The 22,483-nt window shown below is 37.0% G+C and overlaps 1 protein-coding gene across 1 annotated transcript in view; it reads left to right on the top strand.

The window, feature by feature from the left end:
* LOC142346080 (sodium-coupled neutral amino acid transporter 7-like) overlaps positions 1–22,483 on the top strand; it is a 37,829-nt gene that overhangs the window by 8,894 nt on the left and 6,452 nt on the right. The window contains exons 3-6 of the mRNA XM_075398578.1: positions 4,788–5,025; positions 16,591–16,648; positions 20,881–21,027; positions 21,608–21,723. Coding sequence (XP_075254693.1) covers positions 4,788–5,025; positions 16,591–16,648; positions 20,881–21,027; positions 21,608–21,723 — 559 coding nt within the window. The remainder of the gene's footprint in view (positions 1–4,787; positions 5,026–16,590; positions 16,649–20,880; positions 21,028–21,607; positions 21,724–22,483) is intronic.

Genomic DNA, 22,483 nt, shown 5'->3' on the forward strand with positions numbered 1-22,483 from the left:
GTTGAAAAGTTGCTAGGAATGCATAAATTCAGTGTAAAAATTCATTCCTTCATTCCGAGAAGTTTATGAGCCCAAAATGGCGCAAATTTTCACGTTTTTTTTTATTTGATTCGTCTTGAATCAACGTTTTTAAAAGTTGATAAAGATATTCTGCAAGATATATCTACTTGCTACGGCCATTTTATGAGCTTTATGCTTTTTTGATAATAAGTTGCTGCGCAATTTCTAATGGCAATGGAACGTTTAAACAAATTAAAGTCACGACAACTTTTTGAAACAAACTTTTTTTGAGTTTGAGTTTTTCAGCCACAGGAGTAAAAAAATATCCTCTAGGATTTGATAAAAAAAATTCTGCATAGTTTTTTTGGTGGCAATCATTTTGTTTTGAACAATTTTTCTTTACAAATTTCAGCAAATTTTTGATAAAATTTGCGCATTTTTCCAAGTTTTTAATGAAAAAATTTTGTTTTTTGTCTCAGTGGTCTGGTAACCTCCTCTGGGGTTTGCTAATTTGTTATTTTATAGTTGCTATGTGCAATGGAATGGTATTCAACTTTTTAATATTACGAATTTTTGCAATGTCTCTGAAGTTATTTGTCCATGTCTTAGTTTGTCAATCTTTCAGCCAATGCACTTTTTAGAGGCTTGAAATTGTGCTAATTGGTAGCTCCTGGCCACAAAGTGGTTCTGAAGAAACTAATATCAAAATATTTAGCAACATTTCACTAAAATTTGCATGTGTTTTCAAATTTTCTGTAATTTTAGTCTAGTTCGAACTTATGAATCGTAAAATTGCAAAATTGAACTTTGTTTAGTTTTTCCAATTTTCAGTTTTAAGTATTTGTCATATTATTCTCAATAAAGCTCTTTCAAGGCTTTAGCTTGAGATAGTGGGTATATTTTTTCGGATCAAGTTTGGCCTTCGAGGTAAAAGCTTCACGCAATGATTAAATTCTTATTTTGTTTCATTTTTGTTTCTCAATTTTTGAAATTGTTTTTATTTTCGGGGGGCGCTCTCTAACTGATCTGCTGGTCTGGTGAATTAGTTCTAAGTTATTCATTCAATTCTTTGGATTGTATTTCAGAACTCTTCTTGCTATGTTTTTTCCGTATTTCAGCATATTTTGAAAAGCATGTTTTTGTCAGTTCCAGTAAAAATGTCCTTTTCAAAATTGAGCGTTATTTTCCATACAAAAGGTAGCAATTTCCAAACTGCTGCGCAGCAAAGAAAAAAAATACATGAGAACTGCCGGTGTGGCAAATTTAGAGTTGCAGACTAACATAACAAGTCTTGTGATATCGATTGGTTCGATTAAAAACGCTTGTAGCGGAATTAACGCACTGCAAATTAGACCACAGTCAAAAAGTAACAATTACTTTTCGTATTTGTTGAAAAATTCTGCCTGTTAATAAATTTTACTCAAAACTTCATTGTAGATGTTGGCACACAAAAACAATATACAGGGTTACCGCCGCAGCATAGCCGCTGCGAAGCTGAAATGAAACAAATGAAGCACAACTCGAAGCGGCAGCAACGCTTCAACTAAAATGATTTGAAGAACCATCAGTCACACCTAAAAGCAACACAGCAGTCAAGATCACTTTAGGAATAGCTTTTGAATTTATCTTTTTCAGCTGTCCTCTGTTGAGTGATATATCAATTTACACGCTTTCGCACTTTCCATTGGCATATGTCCCACTTTGTCCAAAAAAGTGACGCAATTTTGCGTCGAGAAGATGAAGAAATTTTGAAATTTTGCTCTGATCTATTCCACCTTTCCTAAGAAAAATCTTGTCTATTCAAACATTTTTTTGTGTTTTACCGACATCTTGAAGAATCTTTGAATTTGATGAGCTATGACGCAGTTACTAAACATTTAAAAGCAAGCTATCATTTTTTCCGCTTTGCAACTGCATCAAAAGGTTGCTACATCAACTCTTCTGCGATTGATTGGTCCAATGCTACCAGCTATTTTATTGCAGTTTGTTCCAATTACCGCATTTTGAAAGTATGTTTTGGGACTTCTGTCTGCTGAAAGATTGTAGTTTGTGCTTCCCTTTCTTTCTCCGCAGCTTTTGTCCAGCTCCAATTCGTTTTTTATCCGTTCTTGCTTTTTGCTGATTTTATTTTTTCTGATACTACAGAAAGGAGCTCAGTGTTAGATAGCTAAATCAAAATTTTCATTTGTCACAACTATTCTTTAATTTGGTTTGCGGAGAGAAAATAGAGAATGTGGCGTGGCGTTAAGGAATATGAAAAAAAGGAATATAAATTTGATCAAAAGGAGGGGAATTTCAAGCAACTGCTCATCAATAAGAACTAAAGGCTCAGCTCAACCATTCTCAACGTGAAAAGATTATTTTAGCCTGACAAGGTTAAACACCTCTGCCGAGGAATTAGCGAATGTGGCGTTAATGTTTATGAAAAGAAGAGCAAACTAAGCCCGATCCAAAGGAGTAGTTTCAAGCAACTGCTTGTCAATGAGAACTAAAGTAAAGACTCAGCTCAAACATTCTCAACGTGAAAAAACTATTTGCCAGACAAGATAAAACAGATCTCCAAAGACGTAATAACGGAAATCTGAACAAGAAGCTCAAAAAAAGAAAACACCGGAAACATTCGCGAAATCAAAAAGTAGGCGGTTTTCAAAGGGGCTGCCTAGCCCCTTTGAAGGCCGCTTTTGAGTGCAACGCCTGAACCCAATTGAAAAACAGTTTGAAAACAAATTTGAGAAAGAAGTAAATAGGAGTATTTGTCCACATCACTTCGAACCCAATTCAAATAGGTTTTAGACCGTACCGTTTTTTGTGCTTAGTTTAAAGAGACCAAGAGATTAATTTGTATGCTCACTTTAAGAACGTTTGAAGACTTTACTGGTATGTTTGTTTAAAAGCAACAAATCATTGATTTTTCCACACAAGGATTTCAGTTCTTTGCATAAAAACTATGGAATCTTGGGCTAGATCACTGCAAATTATACCATAGTAAAAATAATACATAAAACTGCAGCGTTACATAAACTCAAATGATTTAAAAGAACACCAGTCACAACTAGCGACACGAAGGTCATGCTCTTTTTAGGAATTATTTTTGAAATTATCATCTTCAGCTTCTGTTCTCCGGTGAATGATACCAATTTACCCACATTCCATCACTATTTGTCCCACATTTGTAAAAAGTAGCTGAAATAGTTTTGCGTTCAAATAGATGAAAAATTTTTGCTCTTATCTGCTTCATTTATTCCAAAGTAAATTTTCGTCCAATCATTTTTTTTTGCATTTAGCCGCCACCTGTGGAGACTCCTTGCTTTTGGTGAGCTATGATGCAGTTACTATACAGTTTAAACCAAAATAACAATTTTTTGCTTTGCAACGGCCCCAAAACATGTTTCCATACCTTTAAATGCAACAGAGGTTGCTACATCAGCTCTTGCTTCTTCGAGTGGTTGGTCCTCTGCCAACCATATCTTTCAACCTTGTTTAAAAAACAAGACCGATTATAGATACGGAAACTTCTTTCTTAAATCGGTAATTTTGGATACTTTTTCTGATATAACAGAAAAAAGCTCAAAGTGTAAGATAGCAAAATCATTTTCTTCTACTTGTGACAAATATCTTTTAGATGGAGTTTGAGGAGAGGTATTAGCGAATGTGGCGTTAATCACTATGAAGAGAACAAAGCAAACCAAAGCCGACCCAAAAGAGTAGTTTCAAGCAAACGCTTGTCAATAAGAACTAAAGTAAAGACTCAGTTCAAATAAAATAGATCTTTTAAGAACGTCAAAACGGAAAACTGAACGTGGAGCCCAAATAAAAGAAAACTCATGAAAACCTATTCATGTGATCTAATCTAAAGCACACGATACAATTGCCTCGACTTAGGTCACATATATTAATATTTTGAACTGAAGGCCGCTTTTGACTGCAACACGCGTGCACGCTTTTGAAAAATACTTTAAAAATAATGTTGACTAAGAGTATATGTCATCATTCCTCCCAATCTGGTTCAATATGGTTTAGACCGTACAAAAATTTTCTTCATAATTAGTTTAAAAAACCGAGAGAATAGTGGCATGGTCGGTTTAAAAAAGAAAATTATTGGCGTTTTTGGATTGAAAAGCAAGTGATCCTAGGTTTTTCAACACAAGCATTAGTGTTTTCTTTATAATAGAAAACTATCATAGCTTTGACCATATCAAAAAAAGTCCTTATCGAAAAACGATAGATCACTTTGAATTATAAACTTAGTTCTAGGAAAAGTTTTGCCATAAAATTGTGCAAAAAGGAAATTTTCCGAAACTCGTTGATCAACTCGTTGCTCAATTTTTCCGTAACGCGTTGCATTTTGATGGCGATTCAGTTCATTAATTCACTATCATGGTGTTTCGATAATTAAGTACATATTGTGGTTTTCTGGTTTCAACAAGAAACATGTCCACGGTTTGCTACACTTAAAACGGAAGGTACCGAAGGTTTCTTTCGTCTGAAAACCGAGGATACCCAAGAGAAAAAGGTACAAAATTTCGTCGTTTTTGTTTTACGCGACAAAAATTTTCTAAAAGAACGAGCTTTTACCTTGCACGAACTTATAGGTTCTTACACAATAAGGGATACGGATTGATAGGGATGGAAGCTGGGTCATTATTGTGAATACGGCGTGATTAACACAAATATTGTCCAATGGCAGCTAAAACAGATGTGTGTCATTTCGCTACCTGCTATGCTGGAAAACAAAAAAAGAACAGTGTACTGACTATCAATTGGTTTAGTACTTCACTGCTTTACAGTCATTGACCGAATCTGGAGTGACCCAGATGAAAGAGACAACTTGTGGTACCTGGACAGACAGTTCGTCATGACGTTGTTATGCACAGTTGTGATTTTACCCCTATGTCTGGCTAAGAATATCGACTTCCTCAAGTGGCCGAGTAGTCTGGGAGTGTTGTCAATGGTCTACCTCATGATCGTAATCGTCATCGACTACTTCAACTCAGATGCCAAAGACAACGCTACTGTCGACAAATAGCAAGTTCATTAGTTATGAGATAATTAATTAAATCAATTATGAATAAAAGTTACCCATTGGCCTGAACCCCAAGTTATTAATGGGCGAAGAAGAGACCCCTAGTTTGAACAGTACTTGTAAACAGAACTGTTAAGACTAGTACACGCATTGACTAGTATACACATTGACAGCATGGTCCGAAACCCTATTAAAAGTCCACCAACAAACTCGTGAATGAAACAACAAAATTTCTTTTCACTTAGTTTTTCATATGAATAGAATCCAGTCAGGTGTTCTGTTTTACGCTCGGAGATTTTTGTGGTTGTAAACATAGGATATTGTCGTTTTCATAGGTATTATATAAAAATTGATTCAATCGCTTAACTTTTTTCCCCTTCCTTTGTATGATCATTTATCTTCACTTTCAAACGCTAGAGAGCACCTGGGTTGCCCCATAAATCAAAAAGTTTTTTTGTATGTTCAAATGTTCATCCTTGTCTCAGTATGCAATATTGTGTTGTTATTTAGGATGCAATGCTAAAGGAAGGTTATGAAAAAGCTTACTCTCTAGAAAAAGATTATTTTTTGAGGTTCTTCAGTCCTGCATCTTTTGATTGTTTCAGTTATTTGGCATTTTATTAAGCCATTGTTCCCATATTCGTCTTTCATTGAGGATTTGAAATTCCATTCTGTACAAATTGAACTGTTAGAGCAGTTTTGTGATAACTTATGTCAGTTTTTGCCTCTGCTTAGCTAATAGAGGTGTTCCACTAGCTTTTGGGTGCCACTAACTTTTGGGTGCCAATGCAATTAAAAAAGGGACATCCACTCCAATTCATCCACTATATTAAACGCGTGAGCTCTAAAATGGGACAAAATTTTTGCATGTTTAAGTGGCCTCACGAAACGCATGTTTAAGAGCCGCAGCATAGTTAAGCGAACATATCGAGAGAGGTCAATGACCTAAAAGGCTTAAAAAAGATGGGTGAGAACCGAACCTGAGACAAAAGACTGTTAGTCAGGCGGAGTTACCACAAAGCTAAGAGGTCTTGAAAGTATGCTCGACCAGAGGGAGGATTTACTGTCCTGGGTACTACGTTTTTCTATTAGTTCTTGAACGAAGTTTGAAGTAACTATTGTATACGTGTTTTTTCTGACATTTTTTAGCTCTACAGATTATGCGCTATCCTAGAACACTCATAGTTTCAACTAAGTTTTCCATGCTGTGATACCTCTTGCTGTGGAGGTATGTAATTGAGCCACGAATCCGCTGTAGATTATCTGAAATGGATTCGAGGCGTGAAGACAATGTATTACTATTATATTGTTGCACTTTTAGTTTCACTCTGCAATACTGCTACGATTGGAATTCTATTATGACGGCGTGGAATTCCCTCTCGTATCCCCCTTGAGAACAACTGTATTTTGAGAAAAAAGTTAACAGAATGAATACTAACAAAAGTGGGAGTTGTGAACAAACTGAAAAGTTGACTTTTTAGTCGGCGGCAAAATGAAATTAAGTGAAAATATGATTAGGGACGATATTTACGAAGACCAGGGCAAACTTAATATAATTTAGTACAAATCAACTAAATATGGTACGACCGTACCACATATCCTCGTCTTCAACAAATTTTAAACTGCATAAGATTAAAATTTCATGATATTAATAACATATGTACTGATTATTATAAAAAGTAATTAAATGTGAACAAAAACCATCCAACAGACTAAATGCAGGAGAGGTGAGGACATTATGCAAGACGGATTAACTCTAATATAAATCCGTTGTGTTTACATTAAACTGTACGCGTGAAACATAACTTACTGCACAATTGAGACGCGAATCCAATACATTTCATGCAATTAGGTGTACAGTACTGAGAGTCCATATTAAAAATAATAATTGTAAACCAAACACATTTACATATAAAAAACGACAATAAACAGAAAAGATTGCGCAATTGTGGCGCAATTCCAGATTTAGATTTAGCAATTGACAATATAAACTAAAATCGCAAGATTTCAATAAATTATTCAGTTTTGTGGTGGCATAGTTTTATGCAGTTTAAATTTGTTATTCGGCGTCAAAGACGCTGATACTAATTTCTCTTGCATAATCGTCATTGTCGTAGGCTTCCGGAGACCAAGTACCGATTGGAGGGGCTGCAGGAGGACTGATCACTGGCAGCTCAAATGACGTGTCAGGTGTCAGGTGCAGGAGGTTGCAGTGCCTCTTCTTGTATTACCGTCTCGATGACGGGATTTGTCGATTTGTGTCTCTTTGTCATCGGAGCGGAGTCGTCATTGACCGAACATACTGAGCTTTCAAAACCGAAATAATCTGGGGCCTTTCGGTTTTGTTTCGATTTCGACGTATATGTGGAAGGCGAGGCTGTTGACGCGGTGACTGTTGATTCAGCAATTGAGGAGGCATTGGAGGCGTTTAATGTGGTTGAGGATTGACGCGATCGGTTTCTTTCTGGTTGCGGCTTTTAGGCTTGCGGGAAGACATGGCTTCAGAAATGTTGCTGTTAGCAGACGAGACTCCTGAAGCAGCGTCGGACTGATTAGGTCTGTGTCTGTTCTTGATCTCCCACCGATATTTTTTCTTCAGAGTTTTTGTGTGTTGGGGGATCTTCGTTTCGGTTCTTTTATCATAGGGGAGGGGACGTCGTTGAGCGTACTGCCAAAGATCCGTGTCACGCTCGGCTCGGGTTCTGAACTTGGCTATGCCGTTTTTCCTGACTCAAACTTCAGGGACTCCGGGTTCCTTGATTACAGTAGTCGTGGGTGACGTTCCTGGGGGCAACGTCTCCCAGAGTCCTTGGAGATACCTCTTTGGTTGTTTTGAAGAATTGCGAGCTAGCTTAACTTCTAACGATCGTTCTGACCGCGGTATCTGATTGTTTAGTTTGGGGTGCATAATAAATTGTGATACTGATTTATTTTTGTCCCCATTGTATCTTCGTCCTGCGTCAACATGCGCTTTTGCTCCGCCTCTTCTATCAGAATGTCACTGCGGTCACCAGTCACCCAGCCATTGTCATCTAGAAAGTCCTCCACGGGAACTGCCTCTGCGTCTAAATAGTTGTGAAGAATGTTTTCATATGATAGATTTGACGACATTGATATTGTACTAATGTTACTTAGTGTTGTTTGGCTGTCTTCCAAAATGTGCTTGGAAAGTTATTACGTTTGTTGTCTTTTGTTTACATATACGTAACTGATATACTATTGACTTAATTGCTTCTTTAATTGTGAAAGTGTTATTTCTATTATCTAATTTTATGCAGCTTAGACGCCTTTTAATTGTTTATCAAACGCTCCACTAATCCATTTGCTCTGTGGTCGTTTGCAGGAGCAGTGATAATGTTAATAATATGTTGTTTGCCAAAATTCTTTACTACTTATCCAATTAAACAACGTGCTTGATCTAATCTCATGTTTCGAGGAACACCATATATTTGAACATATTCATCTAAGAATTTAATTACATTAGGTGAATTAGCCTTATCAAAAACTTCAGCAGTAGGGTATTTGGAAAAACGATCAATACATGCGAGGAAACGTATATCTTGATTTTTTTTCATTCATAACGGGACCACCGAAGTCAATTTGTAATTTATTAGGGTCTGAACAATTTTAGTAAAGGTTTCCATTTCGACGCCGGAACGATGGGTTTGAGATTCTTACCAATATCAGTGCAAGGCTTGCACTGGGCAGCTTTGTTGAGGATCTCGCGAAGCATGTATGGCCAAAACTCATACTGCCCAAGGGTAATCATACCCCAGCTGCCAGGGTGGGTGAGATGGAGGCTTTCTAAGACAGCGTCTTTGATTGAGTGTGGTATTGCCACACGTTCGTCTACGCAGAGGCAGCCCGACCGACCGTGAAGGTCCCTCCAATATGAGAAGAGGTAGAGCTCACCTCCTTGCATCGTTGTGCGTTGTTCTGAAGGATACAGTCTCGCACTTCTTGGAGTACTGCATTCTTGCTTGTGAAAACAGCCAAGAACCCTTTGGTGAAAAACGGTGTCAAGTTATTCTCGAACTCCTCTTCTTTGGACAGTTTAAAATTCGGTGGAGTGTGGCCTCCATTGGAGGATTGTGTTGAATTTACTGCCGAATTCGGTGTTGATTGGAAGGTGACCCTACTGTGGGTAGGAGAAGTTTGGGGAACTGACTTTGGGCTACTCATTATTGCGTTAGAATTTGAGAGTATTTGCGTAGTGTTTGTTTGTAAATTAGAATGAGATTGGAGTTTCTGATTAGATTAGAATTTAAGTGGATTTGTGCTGCGTTCGCAGAGTTATCAAGAAGCAACTGAGTTGTGTTACGATTAATGGCAGAAAACAAATTGGAATAGTTTGTTGAGTGAGGATTTGAGGCACGTGTGGAATGTGTATGATTGACGCTGCTAAAGTGCTGTGACTGGCAGTCTTGCTGTGACTGGCAGTTTTGCTATGACTGGCTGTTAAATTGCTGTAATAGCGTCACTAATGCGGGATATTGTTGCTACCGCAAATTCCTCAACGTATTTGTTTGTAACTTTTGCTTCTGGATTTGGTTGGCGAGAAATGTAGTCTACCAGCCACATTTTTGCGCCTGGTATATGTTCAATACTAACATCAAAGGGTAAAAAGACGATCTACCCATTGGGTTAAACGACTATTATATGATTTGTTAGATCGGTGCTCTCTCATAATAGAAAGTAGTGCTCGATGATCTGTGAAGATTGTGAATGGTTTGCCAAATAAATAAAATTTAAAATATTCTACGGACTACACAACCCCTAATATTTCTTGTTCGTTAATGATGTAGCGTTCCTCATTTGAATTCAGGAACCGAGATGCGAATGCAACGGTATGCCAACCTGTTGGTGAACCTTGTTCTAACGCTGCTCCTAATCCTGCTCTAGATGCATCGCATTTGATCCGGGTTTCCAAATGTGGGTTCTAATGTGTGTTTTCTGTTGCATTTGCTACTTTATTTTTATTTGATTGGAACGGAATTTCAAGTTCGTCATTCCAGATGAATTTTGTATTCTTTTTAAGCAATGGTCGAAGTGGATGGCATAATTGAGACAACTTAGGGATGAATTTATTTAGATAATGAACTGAACCTAAAAATGAACGTAATTGTTTTAAAGTTTTAGGTGCTGTTAAACTTAAAATTGCTGCTGATTTATTTTCAAGTGGTGCGATTCCTGATTGAGTAAATTTATGGCCTAACCTTTCTATTTCTGTTTTAGCAAAAAGACATTTAGGTAAGTTTATTCTCAAATTATCGTCGTCCAATTTTTTTAAGCATTTGTAAACTAACTTTAAGTGATCTTCTTTAGAGCCGCAACTGACTATTATAATATTATCTCAGAAACAGTGAGTATTATTTAGTCCGACTAATCTATAGTCCGTAACTTTTTGGAATACTGCTGGCATATCAGTTAATCCGTAAAATCCTGTAATAAAGCGATTTGTACTAGTGCCCTCACCACTAATGATATTAAAGTTGCAATGCCTAGCCGTCTCCGGGTCTTAATTATGTTGGCTGTATGCGTACTTCAAATCCAGTGTTGAGAAATATGCTGTTTCATGTGACGCGTTTGTATTCAGATTTTGTTGGATTGCGTCAATTAGGTTGTCTATATTAGGCATTTGATATTTATTTTTATGGATAGGTTTATTTAAGATTTTTGAGTCTAGGTCTAGTTCAACTGTTTTACCGTGATAATTATAGGTGAGATGAAATTTTTATCTGAGCAACTGTTTAATTTTAAATTATGCTTTTCTTCAAGTATTTTTAGTTCGTCATTAACTAGAGGTTGTAGGTTAATTGGGACCCTACGGCCTTTTGGGTGTGTATGCGTAAAGTTTTTATGAGATGTAGATTTAATTGATTGCTTTAATGATTTACCGGTTCTTGAGATTAGACATGGGAAATCAGATGCTATCTGTTTCTTGATTAAACATTGGTTTTGATTGATATTTGCATTTTGTTTTATTTGGTGACCGGAAGGCCAAGTTGTGGAAACAGATCTCGTCCGATTATGGGTCTATGGCCATCTTTCACTACTGTCACATGAACACCCGCCGCTACCCAACCGTTATTTTTGATTGAGGTCTTGATCTCACCAATAGTTTTGATTAGATCATTAGAGAATGTTTTTAGTTCATGCATCTCTGTTGATTGTACCCAAAAGCTTTCTTTACACTCCGACACTACTGTAGTTGCTAGGCTTTTGTTAATTATAGTACACACGCTTCCCGAATACACTAAAGCTTTTGTACTGGTCTTCCCGATGCCAATGTCTAATTTCACTGGCTTCACTTCTCTAGTGTCGTTATTGATGGAAATTGTAGCAACGCAATTGTCATCATAATCATCATAATCCAAATCGTAATTAGCATCGGAGATACTTTGTTTTTGAAGCAATCTATCTATATGGCTAACTTGCTCTCTGAATGTCGCTGAAGTACCCACCGTTGCTGCCTCGGTGATAGAATCAACAACATTGTTTACTCTGGGTTACGGCTTGTATGTGTGTTTAGGTTTCCTACATACTTTCGCGAAGTGGTTGGAAATTCCGCAGTTTTTGCAATTTTTTCCACGGGCAGGGCAGTTTTGTTGATTAGCAGCTGACCAACCATAGCCACAGTTTGGACAAATTGTAGGTTTCACGAATTGGTTCGTTGAAGGTCGCGATCTATTCCAAGACCCTTGTATATTGTTTACAGATGTAGTCGTAATTTCATTTGTGGTCTGATGGATCGTGGTTCCAGATATCCCTAACTGGTTCTGTATACCCATCTCAATATTCATGGCAACTTCTAATGCCTTTTAGTTGTTCTCGTCTCTTTTAGTAGTTCCCTCTGAATCTCGCCGTTTTGCTTGTTTCCTAAAAAAACGTCACGAATGATTGATTCTTCATGACTTCTTAGATCGCAGTTGAGAGACAGTTCCCGGAGACAACCGTAGAACTTTTCTACAGGTTCTGCTTTCAATTGTCTCCTAGTTAGAAAGGTATATCGATCGAAGCTGATATTTCGCAAGGTCTATCTTCTGACATCGATTTAACCACGAACTCTTGTTGTTCGTTCCTGGTTTTCCGATCTCTCTCGCTCTGAGCCGTGCTGTTTTCTACATTATCCTCGTAGATGGGTTCTGGAGGGAACGTAACTTTGTCCGGGGGATCTTCGCAAAGGGTATCAATCGAAATACTCTCTTTTGCCAGGATAGTCAGTTTCAACATTATCTGCCAACCATCGTAAAGGTGGTTCTAGCGTTGGTTTCTCCCAAAAAAGTTCAATTCCAAGGAGTGCACGTTCTTTGACTGCTTACTGCGCCTTGTGATATCTCTTGCTCTGGTGGTATGTAATCGAGCCACGAATCCGCTGTAGATTATCTAAATTGGATTCGAGGCGGGAAACCAATGTATTACTAAATTGTTGGATTACCACTTTTAGTTTTACTCTGCAATACTGCTTCGATTGTAATTCTATTAAAACGGTGTGGAATTCCCTCTCGAATCCAAAAAGAATTTTTCTGATTGCAAAACTGAGAAGATTGAGAACAACTGAATTATGAGAAATAAGTTATCAGAATGAATACTAACAAAAGTGGGAGTTGTGAACAAACTGAAAAGTTGACTTATTAGTCAGCAGCAAAATGAACTTAAGTGAAATTATGATTAGGGATGACATTTACTGAGATGAGGACAAACTTACTATAATTTATTACAAATCAACTAAATATGGTACAACCGTACCACACATGCTTTACTTCAATGCTCTCAATCTGAAATTTGTTTATCGTCGGAAAAGTGATCGTCGGAAACACTGGTCTGTAGTGGTTACAATGAACTAAGCTTGAAATTCTGATTGTAATCGTGTTTTTTTTGGGAAAAATTTAGCTCTACAGATTTCAAGCTGTTCTAGAAGACTCTTAGCTTTCAACTGATTTTCACGCGCTTTATCTCTTCATTTTTGGGTGATCTGAATTGTTCTCCATCTGAAAGAAATATTTTCATTAATAAAATGAAAGCGATTGTCAGAAAATGTTGTTTCTAATTGTTGTAGCGCATTTGGTGAGATGGAGGACTGCTATTCTGAGGGTCGAGGGCTCGAATGCGTGTTGGATAACTTCTCTTTTGTTGACATGAAAATATTTAATCAACACCATGCCCTCTTGTTGTTCGAGAGCAGCTCCTGCGACGCGAGTCGGCTTATGTTCCTGTGTCTTTGGGGATGAAAAATGGTAACCCTTAATATTGAACGCGTGAGCTCCATAATTAGACAAAATTTTTGCATGATCAAGGGGCTTCTCGAAGAGCATGTTTTACCAGTGAATTCAGCATCATGGTTAAGGGAATATATCGAGAGAGGTTAATGACCTGAAATGCTCAAAGTAGATAGGTGAGAACCGAAATTGAGACAAAAGACTGTAAGTCAGGCGCAGTTACCACGAGGCTAAGAGGTCTTAAAAACATGCTCGACCAGAGAGAGTATTTAATGTTCTGATACTACGTGAGTTTTTATTGCTCCCGAACTAAGTGCTTATTTTAAACCTGTTTGTTTTTCTGTAAAGTTTTAGCTTCACAGATTTGGCGCTATTCTAAAACACATTTAACTTTAAACTAAGTTTTTCACGCTTTATTTTTTGATTTTTGCGGGATCTCAAATGCTTTCATTGTGAAATATGTTTATTGATACGTTGACAGCAATTGTAAGAAGCGATTGTCTGTAGTTGTGATAGCGCAGTTGACATGAAGATTTCTAATCAACACCAATCGTCCGTTTGTTCCAGAGCAATTCTTATGACGCGAGTGGTTTATGTTCCTGTTTGTGTTTGGGGTTGAGAAATTATAATCCTATACAATGAACAATAGAGCTCTCAATCAATAGAGCAATCATATCGAGAGTGGTCAATGACCTAAAAGACTCAAAGTAGATGTATGAAAACCGAACTTGGGACAGAACACTGTTAATCAGGTGCAGTCACCGCGAGGCCATGATGACTTGAATATATTTACGCCTAGAGGAAGGATATACTGTCTTAGGTACAATGTTTTAATTGCCGCGAACTAAGCTTGAAATTCTGATTGTAGTCGTGTTTTTTTGGGAAAAATTTAGCCCTACAGATTCCAAGCTGTTCTAGAAGACTCTTAGCTTTCAACTGATTTTCACGCGCTTTATCTCTTTATTTTTGGGTGATCTGAATTGTTCTCTATCTGAAATATTTTCATTAATAAAATGAAAGCGATTGTCAGGAAAATGTTGTTTCTAGTTGTTGTAGCGCATTTGGTGAGATGGGGGACTGCTATTCAGAGGGTCGAGGGTTCGAACCTGTGTTGGGTACCTTTTCTTTGGTTGACATGAAATATTTTAATCAACACCTAGCCGTTTTTTGTTCTAGAGCAGTTCTGCGACTTGAGTCGGCTTATGTTCCTGTGTGTCTTTGGGGATCAAAAATGGTAACCCTAAAATTTAAACGCGTGAGCTCCATAATTAGACAAAATTTTTGCATGTTCTAGGGACTTCTCTAAGCGCATGTTTTACAGCCTCATTGAGCAGGATGGTTAAAAGAACGTTTCGAGAGAAGTCGATAACATAATATGCTCAGAGTATATGGGTGATAATTGAACCTGAGACAAAAGACTGTCAGGCGCAGTTACCTCGAGGCTAAGAGGGCCTGAAAGTATGTTCAACCAGAGTGAGGATTTACTGTCCTTGGTTCTACGTTTTTCTATTAGTTTTTGAACGAAGTTTGAAGTGCTGTTGAATTTCAACTAAGTTTTTCACGCTTTCCTGGTTTATGTTTGTGTGATCTCAAATGCACTCAGTCTGAAAAATCTTAATTAATTAAGATAAAATCAATTGTTAGAAATCGTGTTTTGCAGCAGTTATTGCGCAGTTGATAAGATGGAGGACTGCTAATTCTGAGCAACTCTAGAAGCACTCTTAACTTTCAACATGATTTCACTTTCTTTTTATTTTTGCGTAGTCTCAGATGTTCTCAATTTGAAATTTGTTTTTTGATAAGATAAAAGCAATTCATAGAAACGCTGTTTTGTTGTGGTTTTAGCGCAGTTCGTAGGATGGAGAACTTGTCATCTGAATTTTGAAGCATTTTTCTATTACCATTATCAATAAAATTGCTATGACACTAAGTTTTGAGCAATTTTAGTCGTTTGGTCTAATCTTCCTTTTTATGCTAAATATCAGTCGCAATTGAGCACAATGGTCAACAGCGCTCCTGTCATGATATGTTTTAGGGGTCCTGAATCATACAACGTAGCTTAATAAATGCGTTTTGAGACGCGCTTTACCATCATTATAAGCTCCTAATATGCACATTTTTTGTACCACTCATTAAGCATTCGGTATAGCAAAAACAAACGAATCAAATGAGATTTATGGCTGTTAAACAATGGGCATGGGTTCGATCCTGAGTCGGTGCGAAACAGAAATTTGCTATTCTTTTGAACCTTCTATTCGTGAAATGATTTTGCTCTAGTTCTTGCGGGCCCGCTAGTTTTACAATACTTTGTTTATTTTGAGTTTTTCTCTCTTTGAAACAAAAGATCAGCAGAAAGTGGCATTTAGCAATCAGTTACAAAATTACATAAAAAGCCCAGTATATTATGCAATTTGGTCATCTTTGTTCTTTTTTATTATCATATCAAGTCCGATTTTTGGTCGATAGTGGGATATTAAATCTTTGTATTGAATTGCTAGTTTTTTTCTTGACCAATATAAGGGTTTCCAATGCAGAATTTTTTTCGAAGCTAATCAACTAATACAAACGAAATAATAGTGGGAAAAATCTTGTTTGTTTTTTAGTCTAGTTTTGATTAAACATAGACTATAAAGGTTCAGTAGAAATTCATATAGCCAAGTCAATTGAAATTTGGTACACTTTGATTAAACATGGATGTACTTGACATCTCTTGCAAAACTTGAAGCATCATGCCAAAAACTTGAAACACGAACATTTCATGGTATATCTTGGAAAGATCATGGTAAGATACTATCATGGGGAACCAGGAACATTTATTGACAGCTCTTGAAAAAAGCTTGTTAAATCTTTCAAGATATCAAAAAAGCAAAAAGCATATCTTGTCATGCCATGGTTAATTGGTCTTGTCTGTCCAACACCTTGTTTTTTTGTACCCAAGAAAAAATCTTGCTGCAAGTTTTAATATTTCTTGATGTTTTCATAGCAAGTGTCATGTTAATATTTAACGTTCTAGCATGTTTAAAATCAAAGTATATCAAGTTCCGATTCACTGGGAGCAATATAGAGCCCATGGTTTTCTTTATTGATCCGAAAAAAAATTGATGTTAGAAGACTTACAATGACAGCATTAAACGTCTCATATTTATTATCCTTCAGCCTATTTTTTTCTCAAGTCATTTTCTTAAACAAGCTTTTTCCCGCTCAATCAGCTTTTTAAGAAAACGGAGGGCTTTTATTTGAAATAAAAGGGCTTCTTAGCCTTTTGTGCTTATTTTTACAATTTCTAGATAAGGTTACGTCAAGAATCAGAAATTGATTTAAAAAGTTCAACCGAATGCACTGTTTCAGTCCAGCAGACTTTACGGATGTCTTCGAATCCTTCCCAACAATCCTCCTCTCATACCAGGTAGGTGTCTTCCACTGATTCGGAGTCCACTGCTTTGGTTACATAGCGGTAAATTGTATAATCCTAAAGGAATATTAACAAGTCCTAAAAAGTCTTAAAAACCCAGGTCGAGGTGGCCAGACCGAAGTGATCCCTGATCAGACGAGTTTCGAGCGCACACATGTTCCCGGTGCGCTCGAATTACATGGTCTGGAAAAGGCTTCGAGCGCACTTTTGTCTGGACAATGGTCTGGAACTTGCCTGATCAGAGGCCACTTTGGTCTGGGACGGTCTGATCAGAGGCAGTTTCAAGCGCACACAAGTCTGATCAGAGGCCGATTCGAACGCACACTAGTCTGACCAGAGACCAATTCGAGCGACATTTTTTTCAAGTGTTTTTTTGTTTTCTTACTGACTTTTGTTGTCTCGGGTAAGAGACAACAATAAAACAGCATTCTGATCAGAACTTCATCTGAAAATCTGATGGGTTTGACCAGAACCAAGGGGTCCAGCTGATAACAACTGCCGGTCCCCTCAAGAAAAGATTTTGAAACAAAGTAGATCAAGACGTTTTTATGCAGAGCTGTCTAAGTTCAATTTTTCAGTTAAAAGCATAAAAAAATGGCATACTCAGTAATTTTTTTAATCATTTTTTTTTCGATTTACTTTCATTAACAATACTTTCAGGATTGGTTTTTTGTTAGTTGAATATAAGATTGATAAAATGATAGATGAAATGAATATATTATAACGATATTGAGAGATTTGTTCATGTTTAAAATCATTCTCTGATCAGACTATTTCGAACGCACTTTAGTCTGGACAATGGTCTGGAACTCGTCTGGACAATGGTCTGGAACTTGTCTGATCAGGGGTCAATTCGGTCTGGAACTCGCCTGATCAGAGGCGGCTTCGAGCGCACTTCGAGCGCACAATGATCTTCGAGCGCATTCTCGTCTGATCAGAGGTCACTTCGGTCTGGGACGGTCTGATCAGAGGTCCCACTTGTCTGGGACGGTCTGATCAGAGGCGATTTCGAGCGCGACCTCAACCTGGGAAAGGTCTTTAAAAAGGCTCCACAAAAAAGTTTGAATAATTGCCTGACTGTTAGGGAGGTAGTTGGAGTTTGATTTTTAAGCTGTGCAAGTTATGCAGTTTTTGTCATTTTTTGTAGAATGATCAGGGAAAAAACATAGACAAGGGATCCCAAAAAATCACAAAGAATTTTCAAACTTTTCCCAGACAAAATTTAATGTCACGTTTGCAAACAATGGAACCTTACAAACTATTGCATAAAATTAACAAATATTTGCAACAAAATAAGATTGGCAATTTTGGGTTAATGCTATTTACCCAAACTTTGCAGGATTTGGACATTTTGGTATCAACATCCAAATATATTTTTAATCCAAGCCCCTATTTTGTTTGGAATTTTTATTTTTATGCTACCTGGCTTCAGGCAATTCTCGCCGTTCGATATCTGTTGTGCTGCTATTGAAAAGGAGATATCCGAGTGCTACTATTAAAAAGTCGTCAAATTACCTAATTGATCCAATCAAGAGGCTTTCGAAATCTTTAATTCTAGAAAAATGCGGATCAAATATTTTCAATTCAGCGCTTTGCTTACGCCTGTCTGTCAAATTAACATAGTGTTACCCAAAATTCCGTTGTATGTGAAACAGGGGTTAACAAAAAATATTTGTTAATTAATCAGAGAATCAACAAAAAAATCTTCCACCGCATACTTGATAAGAATTAAGTAGGAAATAAAATGTTAGAGCACAAACTCAAAACCCCAATTCACCATTTTGACTTCAACAGCAAACAAAAACAAATAAAAAAAATTTTTTGTGAGCAAATTTTTTCAATTGCACAAATGTGTTGTAAATTCGATAACCATTTAAAGTAGAATACACATGAAGGTAATTATAATTGAAAATAATTAGTTTTCGTTCTAATGGAATCTGACTACCCAACAGACAATAAATGCCTCCACTTTTTATTGCCAAAATGTGTTGTAAAATGGAGAACCGTTTTCAGGCAGAATACACTAATAAACTGAAATCAATTTCAAACTGATTCTAATTAAACGTTTTTAGGTTTAGTATAATTTGCAAATAGCTTTCGCTCTAATGGAAACCGACAACCTAACAGACCATAAACGCTTGACCCACCCGGTTTTAAAATTCAATATTTGACCTCGACTGCGTTGACTATTTGGTAAACTTTACCCAACAAAAAAAAGATTTCGTTTAAACGATAGTGAACAGCAGTCTGAAGTCAAGCGTAAAAAGTAAAACTTGTGTTATTAAAAAAATTGTCAAAAAAAGTAAAAGTGATAAAAGTAAAACAAAATAACTATCACTGATTGAAATCTCTCGACCAACTCGATTGAAAACGTAGATTAATTTTTAGGAATCTTGCGAACCGAGAAAACCCAGGAAACAGACAGGAAAACGACGCTCGCAACTGATTCGAAATCAATTAGCAGTAACCTAAACAACTCTCCAAAGTTGCAAGGGACCAGTGGTTTTTCCCTGCAGACCTACCGATGCTGTTCTTGCTGCCTTTGTAGCGTCTTATTAAGCAAACGCAAGATCTCAAAAAAGACATTGTTTTTGTTTGCGTTGAAATCCAGTTCAATTTACATTCAACTGTTTCCTCAAAAATAAGAAACACAAAATGTTAGCAGATAAAAATCAGTACCAGGGAAACAATTACCACAGCACGAAAAACCATTAAAAAACAAGAAATTCAAGAAAAAAGGTTCCTGAACTAAATCATTTATAAACAACAAATTGCGCAAAAAATAGCAATTGCAAACCTAAATTTGCAGATGGCGTCAGAATTTTTCAGCAGTTGCAAAATTATTTTCACAACAAACCAAAGATGGTATCATAAACAGTAAAATGAAAAACTCAAAATTGCAAATGAAGGTCAGGCCAATGCTCATACTGACCTTAAGATCTCGTATAGGTACATCTTTTTTTTGAGGTACGCAAAAGAAAACTGCCACGATTTTGAAAACGAGCAGATCAATCTTTTGACAAAGCAAAAAGTTTTCACGCCTTTTCTCTCTTCGTAGATTTAATGGAGAAAAACCCCGTTTTTCCCTTTTGAACTTTTTGGGCAGCAGATTGACAGAAATACTATAAAACACTCGAGTACCTAAATGGAAAGCCCGTAAATACTGACCATTTAAGTCTGATGGCGGCAATTAAAATGTAAGTTGGAGCACTTCCTGTACAAAGCAGAGCCAAAGAAAACCTCTAGTTTTTGAACAAAAACCTACTGTCCACCTACTATACCACAAAAAGAAATTTGATGTGCCAAAAATTAACTTTAGCTCAACAATGGTCAAGATGACCCCATAGTGCAGATAGATAGATACACTTATGAAAAAGCTATGCTCAGCAAAATTTTCGCAGCTGATTTTGTTGAAGATAGCATTTTAATAAGACTATATCTTCACTATGGGGTTCAGCATCCTAAATCTCATCATGGCTGAGGAAAACTTTGAATGAGTATTACTCATCACATGGATATTAATTATTTAAATTGGTTTTCAGACTCTAAGGACATGTTATACACTCAACACAAAATTATCACTCAGTTACGATATGCCATCAAAAGGTTTACAAGGAAACCTAGTGTAGTGATGCCTTGAAGAAGTTTTATGATACATGGCCTGAAAATGTTTTCAAACTTAGCAATTCTCCATTATTTGTCAGAAAGAATAGGAAGAAAGTGCCCTAAAAAATTGGTTCAGTTCTTTTTAAAAATGGGGATCATGTTTGAAAGTGATGTTGAGGAATTTCCTTACTCTCGCGCCAATAGACTTAGAACTACAGCCAGTTGCGTTACTTGCGGATATTTTCCGAATTCGGATATTTTGCGGATATTTTCCCATCAATCATTAAATGAACATGAACTGAAACCTAAGTGCGACGGAAGACAATGCAGAATGGTTATCGTGTAATAATCGTACTAACTGGTAGTGATCTTATAAGATTCGGCATCCTTACTAAGAAAACTGGCAAGTTCTTTCAAGCCTAAGCCAGAGGTTAATCAAAAATCAGATATTCCACTTGCAAGATCTTAAAAGATGACTATCCAGTACCACAGAGTAGTTATCAGCTAAACGATTTAGAAGGGTTATTACGGTTATTACACGAAAAATTTTCTGGTAAAAATTTCATCACGAATGTCTTGTGGAATAAACCTTTGTCTTAAGTTCACAATGCCTATTGTAGTGCATGTCGAACGCGTTCCCAGTTTTTGGAGCACTGAAGCAGCCATCATTGAGGGACTATGTGGTCACGATCTTCGGTAGCATCTTCATATGCAGTTTAGTGTACCTACCAGTGGGACTGTTCGGATATCTACGGAACGGAGCAGATGTAAGTTGTTAACTTTCTACCGAACCCAGGAGCTCTGAATCTTAGATTTCTAACTCTTGTAAACATACTTGTCTTTTTTTTCCACTATTGAGGGAAACTTTATAGTTAAATAGTAAATGACTTAGAAACGTATTAGAACTAATAGTGGTCACTCGGTTGGAGATTTTATCTTTCTAAACAAAAATATTGAGATAGTTACTTTCATTTATATATTAGAACCAAGGAAGGCGAATTAACACGTGTATAGGTTCCAAACAATTTCCGGGCCGATGATTTTGCCCGGGGAAAAATTGTCCAGATTTTCGCGCTTTCCAACGGCTCCCCGGATCGAGGTTTTGGGGGAAAATAATGCGAGAATTGCGGTACAAAGCATTATTTTTTTATGTTTTAAGAATCCCGACGGTCAGATGTGAGTTCGATCTGAGGTCACTTCTTTCTTTGACCATAACCTGGGCTGTTCATCAGCAATCAGTAGTTGTTCACCAATCTTGTCACCATTTTTTACGGTTTTTCAGATTTAGAGCTCAAGTTGATGGATGCGTACAGGTACAGAGGTAGTTTTGTTCACGTGTTTGTTAAGGTGAAGAGCAATGTGCTTCTGTCCTACAATTCAGATGACAATAAGATCTTAGTAGCACAAGCAGCTGTCCTCATATCAGTACTCATGTCCTACCCAATCATGTTCTGGGTCGCAAAGTTAGTAGTACCTTTCAACCTCACACAGTTACGCACGCATGCACGCACTGCACCTGAAGTCGGCTTGGTTTTTAAAAAAATGAGGGGGGGTTGGGGGGAGATCCCAAAAATAAAATAAAAAAGATATGCGATGAGCGTGCGCACGTTTCAGTTTTTATCGCACTCAACAAAATTTGTACCAAATTTCAACGCACATTCACCACCACATTCAACACAATCTTAGATTTTAGCGGTAAATTTGCCGGTATTCTCTACAATGGTTACGAAACATGATTTCATACTGAGCTTGGTTGTTTTCACTGTTTGGTACTAATTTGTTCCTGGTTTTAGCTAGAAATGACGTAAAATATACATGATCTATTCAATATAATGACCTATTCAAGGGAAAACTCGACTGAGCAAGAAAGATCGGTAATGCGAGGCTGCATATAAACACAGCTCGTTTTATCTTTTATAATCAGGCTTAAAAACTGTAAATTAGCCAATAAACACATTCTTAGAGATATACCTAGTCTTGAGTTATTATTATTCGCTCATTTCATAATGGCAATTTGCCATCATTTTAGCAATAGAATCAGAACATCTCTTGGTAAAAAAGATCGAGTAAAGCTATTAGATACCACAATTTAGTTCTGAATGTATTGAATGTAAAGGGCTCAAAATGCAGCAAATAATGTTAACAAAGCTAATTAAGTAGATACTCAAGTCAGGTTTTATTGTTCCGACCCCTCTTGAGGGGGGGGGGGGGGGGAGGAACTAT

Source organism: Convolutriloba macropyga, chromosome 9, assembly GCF_964194025.1.
Source record: "Convolutriloba macropyga chromosome 9, txConMacr16.3, whole genome shotgun sequence".
Taxonomy (NCBI): Eukaryota; Metazoa; Xenacoelomorpha; order Acoela; family Convolutidae; genus Convolutriloba; species Convolutriloba macropyga.